General features: G+C 40.1%; 1 protein-coding gene across 1 annotated transcript in view; it reads right to left on the bottom strand.

Moving 5' to 3' along the window:
• The window catches only part of NDST3 (N-deacetylase and N-sulfotransferase 3), a 135,094-nt gene that overhangs the window by 32,788 nt on the left and 84,849 nt on the right, over nt 1–17,457 (bottom strand). Inside the window, exons 5-8 of the mRNA XM_045295843.1 lie at nt 14,094–14,276; nt 11,885–11,981; nt 5,219–5,342; nt 634–808 (exon numbers count right to left, since the gene is read on the bottom strand). Coding sequence (XP_045151778.1) covers nt 634–808; nt 5,219–5,342; nt 11,885–11,981; nt 14,094–14,276 — 579 coding nt within the window. The remainder of the gene's footprint in view (nt 1–633; nt 809–5,218; nt 5,343–11,884; nt 11,982–14,093; nt 14,277–17,457) is intronic.

Below are 17,457 nucleotides of genomic sequence, written 5' to 3' on the forward strand. Positions count from 1 at the left end.
TGTGCATGAGGTCACCGGATTGATGGCAGCTAATAACGGGGTTGGAAAATGATCACCTGCGTTCCAAACTCAGTTTGCTGCCTGCTTTTGAAGATCAAGTTTCATGGGAACACAGCCACGCGTAGTCATGAATACTATTGTCTGAGGCTGCTTTCTTGTTCCGGCCGCAGAGCTGTCCCAGAGACTGAATGGCACAAACCCTAAAAGTAGCGGTGATCTGGATCTTAGAGAAAATAAGTTTGTTCCCTACTGTTTTAGAGAATCGATCAGCCTCGTGATCTGTCAAACTGAGATAATGATGGTAGCCCCATGTGTTGGATAAAGAGCTAGGGTTTCAATTTATTACAATATTTTACCTTAAGAATGTTGATGTGTTTTATTGATCACATACAGTTTTATTGATCATATTTTAGCTTACTTTCTTCATTGCACTGAGAAAAAAGCGCAATTACATACTCCATAGAAACAAAGACAAGTTCATCCATTTTTCTGTAGTTCCTGAACAGCTAACAGACCTTTTGAGCTGTTACAGTGCTGGGGATGTGGTTATAGCCTAAAAGCCATCCTTTATTCTCCGATTCTCTTTTTATATAAGCCTTTCTACCTGCTGGGTTCTGTCTGCATTTTCCTTACCTGGTACCAGGAGTATGCTCGGTCTGATGGATCAATGAGGATGGTGATGATCTTGGCTTTGGGGACCAGAGAAGCAGCTCTTTTAGGAGCGTCCTCTGAGTGGAAGTAATTGGCACTCTTCTCAAACAGAAAATCACTGGTGACATTAGACGGGATTGGGAAGAAATCCATATACCTAGAAAAGGAACAGTTTTCTCAAAATAAGAGTGGTTTTCAATCTTGTCCTGGTGAGTGAAGATGTTAAAGGTATCCCACCCATTCATTTCTAAACAACACCTTCTTTCTTTAAGGCATTTAAGAGAGAAGTCTCCAGAATGTTAATATGTATTTTAAAGATGCTTTCCTAAATACTCTTTTGTTTGATTGTTTTGCTTAACATGATGAGGGGCAAAGGAGAGATAGAGAACAAAGAATGTAGACACAGTGGCAAAACAAGAACAATGACCTGATTATATCAAATGGATCTAGGTGTGGAAATTGTCAATGGCCGACCACAAAGAAAATTTGATAAAGACAGATGACGTGCTAAGTTCAAAGGTGTCTTAAAAGGCGGCCGACAAAACATTCTGGACTTCATCTCAAGTAGTTTCCATTTTCATCAATGGGACGTGCTGATGTTATCGGTAACCATCAAGCTTTCGAAGTGCAGAATAGCTCTGGTGAAAACATTGTCTAGCTGCTTAATTTTTCTTCGCATTCCTAACCACTCACTTCCCTTTTAGAATGATAATTAGAAAAAATTAAGAATGCAGAAATATTTCCGAGAATCCTATCAAATTTCCTAAGGTCAAGTCCAATTATCGTTAAGTGAGGTGAGAATTTAAAACATTAGCAGAGTGAACACAAGAATAACCTGGATGCTCAAAGTCTGAAATGAAAGAGACACAGATTTTGTTTAATGTTCCACCTGGACAACCATTGTCAGCCCTAACTCATTTAGCATATGGTAGTAAATGTTTCAGATGCACCAAGGGACTCTTTCTCCAGGAAAAGGAGCCTTTGCAGAGAGAACATATGCATTTACTTTCCAAGACCTTTTGTACTTCCTACTAAGAGCTCATGTCCTAGGTCATCAGCCCCCCCTTCAATTCACAAACATCCACGCCTGTATGCCACCATGACCAGTAGTCCACTAATTACAGCACAAAAGCGTCGTTAGCATTTCTGTGTTGACTTCTTTTTACAGTCTGTTGGTTTTCTTTTAGTTATCTCACACGATAAAGCTTCTGGTAGGATTCCAGCTGTTAACATATTGCAAAGTTTGCTTGATACAACAAAGTGATGTCTTGAGACTCTGAGCAGTAAAGAAATGGTTTTATGTTTTCTGTAAATTGCCTTGTTGACAATGTGTTGTTTTGGCTTCCTTTTGTGGGGAAAGAGAGACACAACAATTTCTGGAAATTTTGATCGACTCTCTGTTTGGGGAGCTTAATTACAGAAAGTGCCACATCGCAGGCTGTGGCTCATACAGATGTCCACCTTGGTTTTAGGTTATCCCAAATGTCTAGTGGTCTTGCAAGCTTGTCTTGTTGCAAGCATGTTTGTTCAGAAAAAGGTACCCGAAATCCCAAAGAAGGGGAAGGGGCTGGCATCCGATCATTTTCACCTTCTGAACATTTCCCCACCCCCTTTGCAGTTGCCGTGCTCTGTCCGTGGGAGAGCTTAAGTCTAGGAAAACCCCTCACACAGTTCTGGACCTTGAGCTAACAGCCTCTTGATTCTTTTGGGGGGCAGAGGGTCCTGGAGAAGGCGGGGTCCAGTCTTTGTTCGCCGATACATATGCCCACATTGTTCTAGGCCACTGACTGGCACGTAGCGATACCAAAAGTGTTGATGGATAACCAGTAACTAAGAGGATTCGAGGATCAGATTTCCAGGGTAGTCCAGGAACGTCCCCCAAGTATATCCAAAATTGGAGACTATGCGCTCAAGTATTCAAAGAATTGGAGAGAAAACAAAAGTATTTTAGGAATTAGGAGGCTAAAAAAAGTTCCTGTATAAACTTAAGCTTTGCCATTTCTGTGAGACACAACTCAGCATTTCTTTTTCTTTTTAACCAGAAAGATTGAAAGAAGTGCTACTAAACAATATTCTACATCTATTTATTGCTTGGATGGCTCCTGAAAATTTCTTAGTGATTTTTCAAAAAGTCGGCTTAAGATGATTGTTGTTCTAAATGCTAAAAAAAAATAAAAATTGTATGGTCCTCTATGCACCATTCCAACCTTCCATTGCATGCCCATATAATTGACCAAAAAAATATAACCTAACCATAAGCATAAAGCTCATATATGTTTTAAAACACAATATTTTTGTACCTCAAATCTTCTGATCAAAAATCTTGACAATTGTATCAAAGAGAAACATATCTCACTTTAATTGCCCTCTTTTGCTTACTACCAAAACCTGTGGTCAGGCTTCCTATTGGTTAATGCACGCCCTCCTGATACCCAATTCTCCAAGGAGAACAGATCCATGCATCGAGATGAGCCCCTGGGCCTGGGCCAATTCTGGAGGTGACTTTGGCCTCTGAAAAACTCAAGTCTTCACTCTTCTGCTGTTATGGCCCAAAGGGACTACTGAGGTTGTGGCACTTCATAGAGGGACACAGCTAGCTGACGACAGAGTGCATTTGATTTCATTGACCGAAATGGCTTAGTTCTGCCCACAGGATAGCATTTGCCGTTACTATCATTTGTTATACATGTTAATTGCCTTTTATAACCACACACTGTCAATCAAACGTACTTGTATTTGAGATGTTTATGATTAAATGATTTAATTGTTCTTTAGCTTTCTCCTTGTTTATGCCACCTACTGTCAAAAACTAATTGAGGGGAAGGAACTTCAGTACACACTGGTCTATGGTCGGCTTTCCCCACCTTTAAAGGTTATTCATGTGAGTATTCTTCATCCAGGGACTCCAAGGATTGGATTCTCCTTCAACTCCAAATAAAAACTGAAGCTCAATCTCATCACACTGACGCCGACTCACAGGGGGCATAGCAGGTAGGGTTTGGGTTCCTACTCAAACCAGCTGCCATCAAGTCAGTTCTGACTCCTGGTGACCACATGGCAAATTTGAAACCCCGGGCTGCTCCAAGGGAGAAAGATGAGGTTTTCTATTCTCAGACAGAGGTAGTCTCAGACACCCTCAGGGGCAGGTCGACCTTGTCCTGGAGGGTCACTATGAGTTCGCCTCTGGACCTGTTTTTCATCAGACGTTCGACTCCCATAGAGTTGAAGCCCACAGGGGCTGGTCTACTCTGTGGGCTAGGGCCACTGTGAGTCCACCTCCAACGCAGGCTTTCAACACTCTCTGTGGTTCTTACATCAAAACTATGGCATTCTGTGGCTTATACAGCTACATGGTTGAGTTGTTGGTCAAACAGCTGTGAATGCTGGATGGTTTCATGATTCTCCTGGCTGTTGTTTGACATTACATGATTAAGCAATATCAATGACTGTACAGAAGAGTCAAACTGGAAATACGATAACTGGAATATTATGTGAATTCTAGCAGGTGGCCAATGATGCTTAATCCATTCACCTTTCCATTGATCAGCTTTGAGGGAGGTGACATTTAAAGAGTTGAGATCATATAATCTGATAAGACACGTTAGTAAACAATTCTTTATAATAACACACACGGAAAGTGTAAGTTCAGAATTATAATAGCTACTCCACTGTATTATGCCATTTCCTGCCCAACATGATCCTTTAGGTAGCAAGGCAGCTAAATGATTTTATGATTCAAGGCATTTTATAATTCAAATGATAGTTTGAACCATCTGTTTCTATTATATTGCTATATTTTATGTTATGTGACATTTTAGCATTCCTCAAGGTCAGAAGTTCAACACCACTTGCACGTATGGGGAGAAAGATGAGGCTCTCTGCCCCTGTAAAGAGTTTCAGTCTTGGAAACCCACAGGGGCAGTTTTACCAAGTCCTATCGGGTCACCTTGAGTCAAAATTGACTTGATGGCAGTGGACTTACTTATTTTTTTAAATTTCCCTCAGATGTTTGGCGTATTTCTACTTTTAATTCAAAGGGGAAATATTAAATTTCTTATATCAATGATCGTCTTTAGCTTTTATTTTCTTTTTATTAGTTATTTAGCTTTTATTGCTCATGACTGAGACACATATTCTGGCTCTAGTTATTTATTCATTTACAACCTGTTAGGCCAAAACAACAAAGGAAACATTATACGTGTGAGCTAGAGCCACATTTATGCCAAGTGCACAAGAAGAAAACACGAAAGCACTTTCCTGGAAATGGAGAGAAGTGAAATGGTTGGGCCATCAGGCATTTCTCTGGCTTCATATCTGTAGCTGAAAGGAAAAATTACGGATGCCAATTGAAAGCACATATGGAACTCTTGAGTCAAAAAGTCCCTTAAGAACTGAGCAGCACCTGTTAGGAACACCTTCTGTGATTGCTCGTGACAGTCATTCGATTTACCATGATACAGAGGACAGTTTTATTTGTGGTATACACATATGTTTATGAATCTTAGTGCTAATTTTATTCTGTGTACAGTACATATACTTTTAGATTTATACTAATAACCCATCTTACCAATCAATCCCCCTGTGGTAGTTATTTCTATTAAAGAACTGTACCTCCTCAAAGGTTTTGGGGCTGGGGGAGTTACTAAGGATGGAAGGATGCATGACCAGGAACAAGTACAAAGCTGTGGTACCTAGAAAGACAAGAGAGGGGTAGAGATTAATTAAAGGAATGTCTCATTTCTCTGTTAGCATTCCAAAGTGCTTAAAAACAGTAAATATAACATAGCCCAGTAGCAATTTTTTTTCCTTGCTGTCTTGGTTTTAGGCCTGCTCCTGGGGTTATTTGGGGCACTGATTCAGAAAATTGTATTGGACAGACTGCCATGGCTCTGGCTTCTTAGCTATGGTGTTCCTCTATAGTTTCAGCTGTGCCGTTTTGCTCACTTACTAATTTATCATTCCTACTTTTAAAGAGGAGAAGAATTCACACCCATGAATTATAGAATAAGACAAACAAGGTAAGAAATATTTGGAAAAGAGTTCGGTGTCATGGGAATTGCAAGGGAAGCTGTGTATGGACCGATGGTGGCTTGTTGGTTTCCTATTGAGCTGTCAATCCTATGGTCCGTGGTTTGAATCCATCAGTCACTCTGCAGCCTTTAAAAGATTTGGAAACTCAAATGGGCAGTTCTTCTCTGTCCTAAAGGATTGCTACGAGTTAGAATAGATTTGATGGCAGCAAGTTTTTCTGTTGGGTCTGGAAGGCTGTGAAATACATACAGAGACTGCCAGAGGGACACTGCAAAGCTAGAACACGGCTTGAGAAGAGTGGAAAGTAAAACATAAACGTTAAAAGGCACCTATATGAAAGGTGTGAGGGCAATTGAGAGTGTCGAAGATGTAAGACTTCGTATCAATTTTCATCCATAATTTGAAGATCTAAAATTTTCTTCCTTAAATGATTCAGTAAGCATTTCAGAACACATTTTAATTATATAGAAGTCAATGGATAAGTCATGTTCAGTGTTTCAGAGATGAGGTTGACTGCAAGCGTCTTCATTAAAAAAATTCTAACTTTTAAAACAGAGTTTCTGTGCACAGGTGGGGAAGTTGTACCATCTTATACCAAGACTGGAACACTTTAATTTTAATAAAGGAGTTTGAACCCCGTTTTGGCTTTCAGAACACATGAACCTCTATTTGTTGTACCAAGCTCACTACCAGCCAGTCACTGACAACGCATCGCAACCCTGGGGGACAGAATGGGACGTCTCCGGTGTGTTGCTGAGGCTGCACATCTTCATGGGAGCAGAGTCTCATCTTCCTCGTGCAGAGCAGCTGGTGGGCTCAAACAGCCGACCTGTGGTTAGCACTCAAACACTACATCCTCGGGGAGCCATCTTTCCTGTACGGTAACTGATGTCTGGGCCCTTTCTAAGATAACACATTGGAATTGCCTGCTATTTAGTTCCTAGGAAAGGTGAAATGAAACCTGGAGAAAATCCCAAGTTCAGGTTATTTGCACTGTTCACAGATATCTTTGGATACAAGGACACCATGCGAAGTATAACTTGACAGAACTATTTGGTACAACACAACGTACTTTAAGTCAAGTCAGGGCACCCTTCCTCTCCCTAACACTACATCACAATAGCCTGATGACTTCATGGGCAAGCAGAGTAAAGAAGGGTATATGGCATATGTTCTGATCACAAAAACTAGAGCTGATAGGTGAAAACTGGTGTGGTTTTTTGAACCAGCAGGTCACATAAACCCAGAAACAAATCTAACATTTTGAGGCACCAAAATGTGTGCTGGCCAGTGTCATCAATGACCCAAACAGAGACATCCTACACACTCCCTGAATTGAATTCATTAGATATGCAGCATTTTAAAAGATGCAGGGTCTGAACATATGGAGAGAGTGTGGTCTGAGGAGAGTAGGCTTGCTGCAGAGTGAGGGAAAACTAGCTTTTGATCCCAGCTCAGCCATGGATTTGCTTCCCACTTAGGCATGTAGCCTCTCTTTGCCTTAGTTTTCTTAATGGGAAATCACTTGCCTTGCTTATTTGTAGGTTTTTTTTTTCCCAAGGAAGGAAATGATGTTAAAATGCCTGAACATTTTGATAGAGTGAAATACTACATAAATATAGACCATCGTTTATTATGAGATATTAATTACCAAAATTGACCCTTGGGTTCTCCTAGGAAGTTTCATCCTGAGGCATATGAACACTTACTAAACTCAAGACAGAATTTAGCTTTTCATCAAGGTTTCTGAAGTGTCTGTGTGCTTTTGTGTTTACTAGGAGCCCTGGTGGCATAGTGGTTATGCATTGGGCGGCTAACCACCATGTCAGCAGTTCAAAACCACCAGCCCCTCCATGGGAGAAAGATGAGGGTTTCTACTCCAGAGATTTATAGCCTTGGAAACCCACAGGGGCAATTCCATCCTGCCCTACAGGGTCTCTCTGAGTCGGAATCAACTTGAGGGCAGTGAGTTGCATATGCTTATAGAAAGTAGGTTCAAAACTATTTAAATCACCCAATTTAAATAATAAATAGGTGCTTTTGCTTTGTATCTAATTTACACAGGCAATTGTATAGCTTCATGACTTTTAGGGAGCAAAGGTAAGATTTTATCAGAATGTAGTAATGTCATACGCTGTAAAATTCAATTTACAGTCAAAATTCTGAGCCAAAGTTTGTAGGTACGTTGGGTATGGCAGCCTGGGTTTCAGTTTGTCAAAGATTTATGCATGTACTTGCAACTGTGAATGTGTTTATGAGATCACACGATAGAAATATTTCTGGTCTATGTATTCAGTATTCCTCGGTTAGAAACACATATCTTCTAGTTCCCACTTCTGGCCCTTCATGTGAGCTACAGTGTCATAGAACAGTATTCTGGCTCAGTAGCTGGCAGTGTTAATCAGACATGCCTTGTACCATTGTGCTGCTCTCACTTGGATAAATTACACTTCTAATTTTACCTAGTGATAATGCCCTGTTGCCATCTTTACACATTTCTTCTTTTTCTTATCTCTCTGGTAAGCTTCCTTTAGTATTGTACTTAAATCTCCCAGATCTATAAAGCAGAAACATTTAAAAAATAACTATGTCAACAGCAATATTGTCTGAAAATGAATGGAAGGAAGCAGTGTTAGATTATATCTGAGCCAAACCATGAACAGTTTCTCTGTGATCACAGATAAACTTGGGAGCACGAAGCACAGTAATCTCTTACATACAAAGGAGAAATGGTCTTTATAACCTCACCTTTCAGCAGTGGTTCTCAACCTTTCCTCAGCATTAGTTTGTTATATCACACAGAGCTGGGCACAGTGCCCAGAAATGGATTGAGCAGATTTATGTGGGGTTGAGGAATTTGCATTTCTCATGAGCTCCCCGGTGATCCCAATGCTTCTGGTCTGGGGACCATACTTGGAGAACCACTGACTTAGAAGAAATGCGTAAGAAAGGGTAAAACTGATGAGAACTACCGCTCAAAAGAAAAGGACAAAAGAAAAACCTAGCACTGTCAATTGAAAATTTCAGTTAAAACAAACGTAAAACCTGGCCTTTGAAGCTAGGTGCAATCTTGACCGCAATCAGTGGGGGCATTTCTGGTACTTCCCAGCGGTAAGCGCTTGAACAAAAATCATTTACCCTCAATAGTCTTAGTTTTCTTATCTGTGTAACGGGAAGAAAATACTTAGCTATCAGGGTTTTGTTCAGGTCCAGTAAGATAAGCTGTGTCCACCTTTCATTTCAATTATTAAGATATTAAAAAAACAGCTTTGTTGATATATAACTCAGAAAGTCATTATTTAAAGCTGAAAAGAACAAACCTTTGTGGAGAAAAAGCGTATAACTGTACAATGTGAAAAGAAAAGGCAGAAATTCATTTTTTTCTTAGATTAACTAAAAATATCCTTTGCTGGATTTCATACTGAAGAATGTTATTAATTACACTATTTGCTTTTATATCCTTTATTGACTAGCATTCACTAGAAACAAATGAAAGTGGCTATAATTTGCCTTGCATAGTCTAGCAAAAGCCATCATGTAAGTTATCAGTGGTCAAAAACGATCCAAAGGTTTCGGAATTCTGGGTTTACCCACACATGGTCTTGGGTGTGAATAACTTGTTTGTTTCTCTGTGGGGATAGTGGTCAGTGGCCCCGGACCAGGCGATGCTGCATTGTATCAGACCTGGGGTTGCCAGGAGTCAAAGCCAGGACGGGCCACTAGAAGTAGGAGCGAGTCAGCTCCATAACCACACGTTCAAATGACCATCCGAAAGGCAGCACCTTTCCGAGTTTTGTCAATTTCAACAAAAATGTTTGCCTTACCCAGGTTACTCTAAGTCTCCACAACACGAGTTATAGCTCTACTTCTGACAAAGCTAACGTTTAAAAAGAAAAGCATTTCATTCTCATGGGGTTAGGGAGCTATTTTTTGTTCATTTAAATCACGTTTTCAAAAAAAAAGAAAAGAAAATGTTGATACACACAGACAGGCAAAAAGAAGACATTTTTGAACATCACACCAAGCAAAGGAAGCCTAGCCCAGAAGACCACACACAGTATGATTCCATTTATGTGAAATTCTAGAAAAGACAACACTACAGCTGCCCCGGAGCCTGTCCTGAACTCAGTTATCAGCTAGCCATTCCATTCCCCGCCCCCCAGTCTTCCCTGCCACGACCCCCCACACCCACCCAAGAAACTATCCTGCAGCCAGTCACGGTCTCTGTAGCTTTACCTGTCCTATATCTTGATTGCGGTGGGGGTTACCTCACAGCATATACTTTCAAAAGTGTTTCAAGCTGTACATTGCAAATGGGTAAATTTTCTTGCAGATAAATGAATATCTCAACAAGATTGGAAAAATTCAGGTTCTTTAGAAAGTAGGAGGGAAAGATGGGGCTTTATGTATAAAATCTTTAGAATAAAGATAACATTTCTCATGGGTTTTCCTGTGGGATATTCCAACTGTCTAACATCTATTTTCAACCTTTTTCTCTTCATTAAAACCAAACAGAACACTTTGACAAAAGCTTAGGTACATGATTGAGCGGAACAAATGCATCAGAACACCACATATGCTGTGTGTTCAACAGCATTTCTAAAAGTCTAAGGACGCTGGGTAGGAAGAACCCATGTTTTAGTCATTAGGCCTTTTACACACGAATCATCATTAAACTGCATATACAAATAGACATATATATTGTATTTATAAATGTACATATATATTAGAGTTATCGAAAGTAGACTAAAAAAATAAACCACTTCCAAAGGTAAATGTCGTATACAAATAGTAATGTCTACAGTTGGAAACCAAGATGAGTCTCAGATGACAAGTACTAATTCTTCCATCTAACCGTGGTCTGAAGATAGCTCCGCACAGCCAAGGCCACATGGGAGGAAGACAGCCTGTCTGGCTTTCGGAAGCAAACCTGGCAGAGGGAGCCTGCTAAGCGTCTGAGGGCAGACGTGGTCAGTGATGGCCAGACTACAGCACGGCACTGGGAGCTCCAGGCACAGCCTTTAGTGAAAATGCTTTTCCTCTTGCCTCTTGACTTTCACAAGGAAGAGGAAATGAGCAGGACAAGAAAATTACCCGTCACATTTATAATTGTCTGCAGATTGATATTTGCAAACGCAACTTAGAGCAGTGGTTCTCAACCTGTGGGTTGTGACCTCTTTGGGAGTTGAAAGACCCTTTCACAGGGGTTGCCCGATTCATAACAGTAGCAAAATGACAGTGATGAAGTAGCAATGAAAAGAATTTTATGCGGGGGCGGTCACCACAACACGAGGAACTGTATTAAAGAGTCGTGGCTTTAGGAAGGACGAGAAGCACTGACGTAGAGGGAATGAACAGATTAAAGTTGTGTGTGCTTCTGTAGACTTCTTCCCAGTTCCTTCTAAAGAGACAAGGAAAGGGTCTCTATTCCCTGTTTAGGAAGGCTGATGGTTGGCCTGGCTGTTTGCTGTGGGACCAGACGCCCAGGGCTCCCAATTATGAATGCTTGGCATCTTAACACTTCCACCGGGCTTCATTTTAATACTGATTCTTATAGAAACAAGAAGTTTATGGGGGAAAAATTGCACACCAATTTAAGAAAAGTGTGTGGAAGATTTCTCCTGGGTATAGATAAATACCTTTCTTAGCACAAAGTTTTGTTTATGTCTGGGACTTCTGCTTGTCAGACATGTTTTAGACTGTTAAGAAAAATGGTCCTCTCGGCAAGAAACTGTTTAGAAATAAACTGTGTCGGGAAGATGGCAGCCTAAGAGCCACCCCCGCCCTTTTTTTTCTGGAAGAGGTTTTGAAATAAAATAGTAGGTATTTATATGCGCCCCTCTTGACTTCTGACGAAATCTTGCCAGCTATTCTCTAGCCACTTGATTAGTTTTGATTTTAGGAATGTTAACAACAACACTTTTTCATGAGGATCTTTAGAATAAAAATAACATTTCTCCCAGGGTTTCCTATGGGATTGTCAAACTTTCTAACATCTGTTTTCAACCTCTTCTCTTCATTAAAAACAAAAAAAGCACTCTGACCAATGCTCAGGTACGTGGCTAAGCAAAACAAACACTGGTCAGGACACCCCGTGTTGTTCCTCCGCCTTTCTGGAATAGGCACAAACTCGTGGGAGTAAGAACCCAGGTTTTAGTCGCTCGGCTGGTTACACGCACATCGTCATTGAAAAAGCTCTCACCTGTCTTCTGAGGTCCTACCACCAAGAATTTTGGCAAGCGATCACAGGTTTTCTCCTTAGACCAAATATCTCTGTGGCGTTTGTCATCACAGGGATTCTAAATGGGACGAGAATACAGAGATTTTTTGGGGGGAATGTGTGTGTGTCCATTGTGTCTTATAGCCTTTCAACATCTGCCCATAAAAGGTATTCCAGGAAACAAGGCTGCCTGACTCCTTTAACAAAATGAAAGCCTTCGTATGGCATCAAAGACTCTTTCAAACAGTCCCTTCCCAATCTGAAGTTGAGAGTCTAGTGAGGAGATGGGGGTGGGACGCTGTTTCTACTACAAGTAAATTGCCTCCAGCCACTGAGACTTTTACTTTTTGTTGGTGTTATTAGTAATTCTATGCGTCTTATTTCTATTTAAATTTTTTTTAAATAGGGAGCTTGCTGGGCAGAGACCCGCTTTCCCCACCCCCAATCTGAAAGAAGATGCATTGTCAGCATTCAATAAATAAATGAAATCCAAGGTGTCAAATTTTTATTCTATGTAACGCTGAGCTTCCCTGCTGGGCTGCAAAGGGATATAGAGCTGGACATAATAATACTGTTTAAAGAGACAGTGGATTCCTTTCAGCTGCCTTCAAAGGTCAGTAATGCATATCTAAAAATGTAACTTTACAGGCTGTGATGTTAAAAAGTACCAAATTTTAGCAAAAGGGCAAAATGGTGAATTCTTACCTTAGGGATTCAGCTTTTGATCTCTGTAGCACTCACACTGACCTACCTTGTGCAAAGTGTATCTAAGGAACACCCTGGAGCTCTCACTGCCAAGTGCATGTGACATAGAAAAGAGGGGAGGATTGCAGTACACTTTGCTGTTATTTTCAGGAGTGGTCACAAGGAGTGGTCTACTTCCACTCAATTAATACATGTAGGTAAATAAACCTTCTGCTAATTTGTAATTAATAACAAATGTGAAGAATGATGCAAGTGTGTTCTTTTTGGCTGTTCTGGGGGGAAATTGGTTTCAACCTGTCACCTGAAATGATAATGATTTCAGTTTAAAACGAGAGTGTTTAATTGTCGGTAACTGTGTGACTTTCTGGACTCTAGAGTCTAGAGGTGAACATGGGTGGTGTTCTCAGTGCATAAGATGAAGACAAGTAATACACCGTTCACAATCACTGCCTTTGCTAAAATGTGCAATGATTTCCCTCCTTGGGGTAATTAGCTCACAGCTTCAAGGTGAAGTGGGTAGAGAGTTCAGAGTTTACTGCAACCTCAAGCTATTGCATTTACCGGGTCTCCTGGAGATTATTACTATTTTAGCACCAACTCCATCAGTGACTCGCCTGTGGCATTTTGTACTGTGGTGAATTAAGAGCAGAGCCTCTGGAGCCTGTCAGGCTGGAGTTGACTACCACTTTTATGACACCCTAGCTCTGGGACCTTGTGCCAGTGCTCATCTCCTCCATCTGTACAATGGGAACAATAACGGAATTTTCCACAGGCTAGGTGTGAGGACTCAACGGATTAACACATGGAGAGTGGCCAGTCTGACACCGGGTAAACACTACGCAAGTATTGACTAAGACTGTTGCTGCCCTACATCATGGCGTCGGAAATAGTTCAAAGGATGTTCTTGAACCTCTAGGTCACCTAAGCATCTATCTTAGAATCCTCTGACTAAACCTTGTCTGTGATATTTGTACTTTATGAAACAGTCTTTTCACCATCAACACTCCTCTGTGTTCAAACTCATCCCCATCTGGTGCTTTTGACAGATGACCATGTTCTTCTACTCTTGTGGTTTTCGAAACTTAGCTGTCAGTTCTCACTCTTGCCTCTAATTTCATTTAGGCATTAAAGATGTGGGACCTGCTCACGGCTTAAGCCACACCCAGCTGATTGTCTTCTAATTTCTCCGCCCAGTACAGTCCGCATATCCATCTTCCACTCCTGATGGAACGCACCATGCCTTTGGGAATCCCTCATTGAGCGTTCAAAATTCTGTACTTTCTAATGGGCCTGGGAACAGACACTGGCTGAATATGACTTAGTTAAGACTGCACTAAACTAAGAAGTAATTTCTCAAATCTATCCGTGTCCCAAATGTACATTAGGAAAAGGATGCCTTTGTTTTTCTGATTTGGATGATCTTACAGAACCACAAGCTATAGTTGTAGGATTAATTATTTATACCAAATTATTGATCCAGTCTTACCTGCCAGAGGGGGTCTTTTTGTTCAGGGAAGAGCTCAAAATATTTGTGAGCCAGCTGCAGGGGAGGCAGAGTCTGAAGGTGAAGGTTGGTCCATTTCTGCACGAAGTTGGCCAGATTAACAAACGTGTACAAACCCAGCCGATCGTTCCCATAGTTGGACAGATGGGTCATGAAAATGCTGATCTAAAAAAAGCAAGAAGAGCAGTGTAAACACATTTTCTTAACACTAGGGGGCAGTGCAATCATACCAAGACTAATTTTGGGAGGTGGTTTTACAATTTTTATTGTAAGTAGTGTACAGAGGACATCCATTCATGAAGAATTTTGGAATTTTGGAACGATCTCAAGTACTCCCACACTGGAGACTGTGTGCGTTCCCATGATAGGAGTACTTATCAAGATTATAAGCATTTCTGGGGTGGGGGGGGAAGAAATTTTAATATACTTCATAATGAAAACTGGGTACAAGACTTATTACCTGTTGTATGCTGCGGTTAAACAATTTTGGAAGTGGTGGAAATGGTTTGTGCTCAACTCCTAACCTGTAGGCTGACAGTTAAGAAAGGTCTGGCAATTGGTTGTTCATAGTACAGTAAAGAAAACCACGTGGAGGCCTGATACTTACTCTCTAACGCACGGGGCTACTGGGAGTTCAGTTCCACTCCATGACAAGTAACGACAAAGCCAACACGCAATGACCTCCAGGCAGTTGGACTGGTCATCATTTGAAGGGCTTAGCAAATTTCAGGAGGTTGGAATTTTACTTTCGTTTTTTTTAATTCAGCTCGAATTTTGTTGCTCAAGATTCCGCATTTATTTACATATTTTGCAGACAACAGGCTACTGGTTACAATTTTCTACCTATAACACTCCCCAAACCTTTTCCCATATTTATTGAGTTTGTTGGTATTTCCATGAACTGTGGGTAATATATTGGTACTGGGTGTGGCTCAAATGGTGAATGTGCTTGGCTGCCAACGGCATCGTTGGCGATTCAAATCCACTCGGAGGATTCTTTGAGTAAAGGGTTGTGCTCTATTTCCAAAAAAAGTAGTGATTGAAAACCTTGTGGGACACCCAGTTCTACACAAACACAAACAGGTTCGCCATAAGTCAGAATCAACTCCATGACAAAGGGTTTTAAAATTCTCAGTATCTTGTCTGCGCCACCCGACCTCTTTTAAATAGCATCTTCAGTGCTTGAGTCGGTAAAGTTAACTTTTCCAATGGAAGCAGCTGACCTAGATTCAATAGTACATTAAAAAATCATAGAGAAGGGGGGAGGAGGGGAGGAAAGGGGAACCGATAGCAATGATTGATGCATAGCACGTCCCACCCACACCCGCACCCGCACCAGGGGGATGAGCAACAGAAAGGTGAGTAAAGGAGTAAAAGGAGACAGCGATTGGCGTAAGATATGAAAACAATAATAACATAATTCATCAAGGGGTCACGAGGGTGGGGGGAGGAATAAAGTAGAGCTGATGCCAAGGGCTCAAATAGAAAGTCAATGTCTAGAAAATGATGATGGCAACATATGTACAAATATGCTTGGTATAATTGATGTATGGAATGTTATAAGAGCTGTAAGAGCCCCCCGATAAAATTATCTTTTAAAAAAGAAAGAAAAACAATCATAGAAAATACGGGCAACTTTTCATAGCAAAAATAACTTCATTTGTAGGTTTGATTAAATTGATGTGGGATGTACACTGGAATTTTTTAAAGGTACTGTTTTAGGTGAATGCAAATAGTTTTCTTGGTTAGATGTTGACAAATGGAAGTCATTCTTCTCTGTGAGAGTTTCAATGGCAAAGAAAACCATTGTGACATTTATGCTACTATAAAAAAGAACCATAAAAATAATTCATGTGATAAGAGCACTTTCCTAAAATATATAATGTCACGGGAAAGAATAGTAATAATGGTTATTATAACCACCATAATAATGAATATAAAAGGTTCATTCATTAAGTGGCTGAAAGAAATATTAAATAAAATTCAATGAGGTAATGTGGTAGACATGAGAGAATAGGTTATATTAAGACTTGATATAATGGATCAGAAAAAATATAATTACAACTCTGAATAAGGAGCAGCGGTAACAGCCTGTATTCTAAGGAATGAATCTCATCCTGGGGCCTCTCCCATTAAAAAGCCTGTCTGTAATCAAAAATATTTCATTGTATTTCTAATTTCTCTGTCTGAACATACATTAAACCTTACAACTTTCCCAAACAAAATATAGTGAGGGTGATTTTATGTGCTACCAGCTGAATGACAGAGAATAATGGATTTGATAAATACGACTTCCAGTTTGGGCCTTTCTGAAAAATGAGACTTTAAAAAATTTAACCTTCTGGTTGTGTTCTTATAGTCTCTTCAGTTCTGTGACGTTTTCTTTAACCCCAGTTCCTTTTCTCCTCTGAAGGTTATCCAAACATGTGATTTAGAAACTTATAAAAATCATATTTAAATTTAGAACTTCTTTTTATGATGTGCTACAGTCAGTTTTCCTTATTTCTTTATATGTCACTGTTTTAATATAACAGAATATTTCCAGATGTCTTTCTCTTAAAGGAAAAACTTTAACACAATGCACAGATATATATTTTTAAAATATTAGGTACTTCAACTTTCTTGATTAATTTTTATGAAAGGGTTATGAAGGCACATGTATGTGTTTACATTTCACTTGAATAATAGCTCCAGGAGAGAGAAAACAGAAAACCTAGAGCTCGTGTGTGACTTTGTGATACGAATACATTTGACCTTCCTTTGAATTAATTCTCTTTTCAGCCTTGAAAACATTTTATTCTGTGACAATCAGAGTAGGGTACTACTTTTCCAATGGCATGACTAGAAAGAAAAAAAAAGCCACTTTCTCTGATAAGGACAGAGGCAACCCCAAATGAATTATGAGTTAGTTAATAACATTGCTTTTGTTGCAACCCACCCGGATTTCTAAGGATTGTAGTGAGACTTAGAAGGGGTTGATCTTATTCCTGTCAACGGAAAGCTACTTAGCCTGCAAGCATGGACCTTTCCCCAGGTTTCCAATCCTATTTCGGTATGTCTTCTTTAACATAATGCAAGAGGCACTGTAGCTGTTTCACATGCTATCTTTTTTCCCCTCTTCTGCTGGCATGTCACCCTGTGCCACTTTTAAACTTGAGACTCAAGCCTGGGATTTTGTTTGTGCTTCTAAAAAAATAAGGGTAATGGGAATATAATTTACCAGGTCAAAATACTTCAATTTCTTTTCAAATGATTTCTTTTAGCGAATCAGAGTATCTTCTCTTGATAAGGTATATTACATATATTTTGCTTCTATGTAGCTACTTCAAGTTTTCTTTATCATTTA

The sequence above is a fragment of the Echinops telfairi genome, unplaced genomic scaffold (genome assembly GCF_000313985.2).
Source record: "Echinops telfairi isolate 266 unplaced genomic scaffold, ASM31398v2 ScPeMD7_5927;HRSCAF=6808, whole genome shotgun sequence".
Lineage (NCBI taxonomy): Eukaryota > Metazoa > Chordata > Mammalia > Afrosoricida > Tenrecidae > Echinops > Echinops telfairi.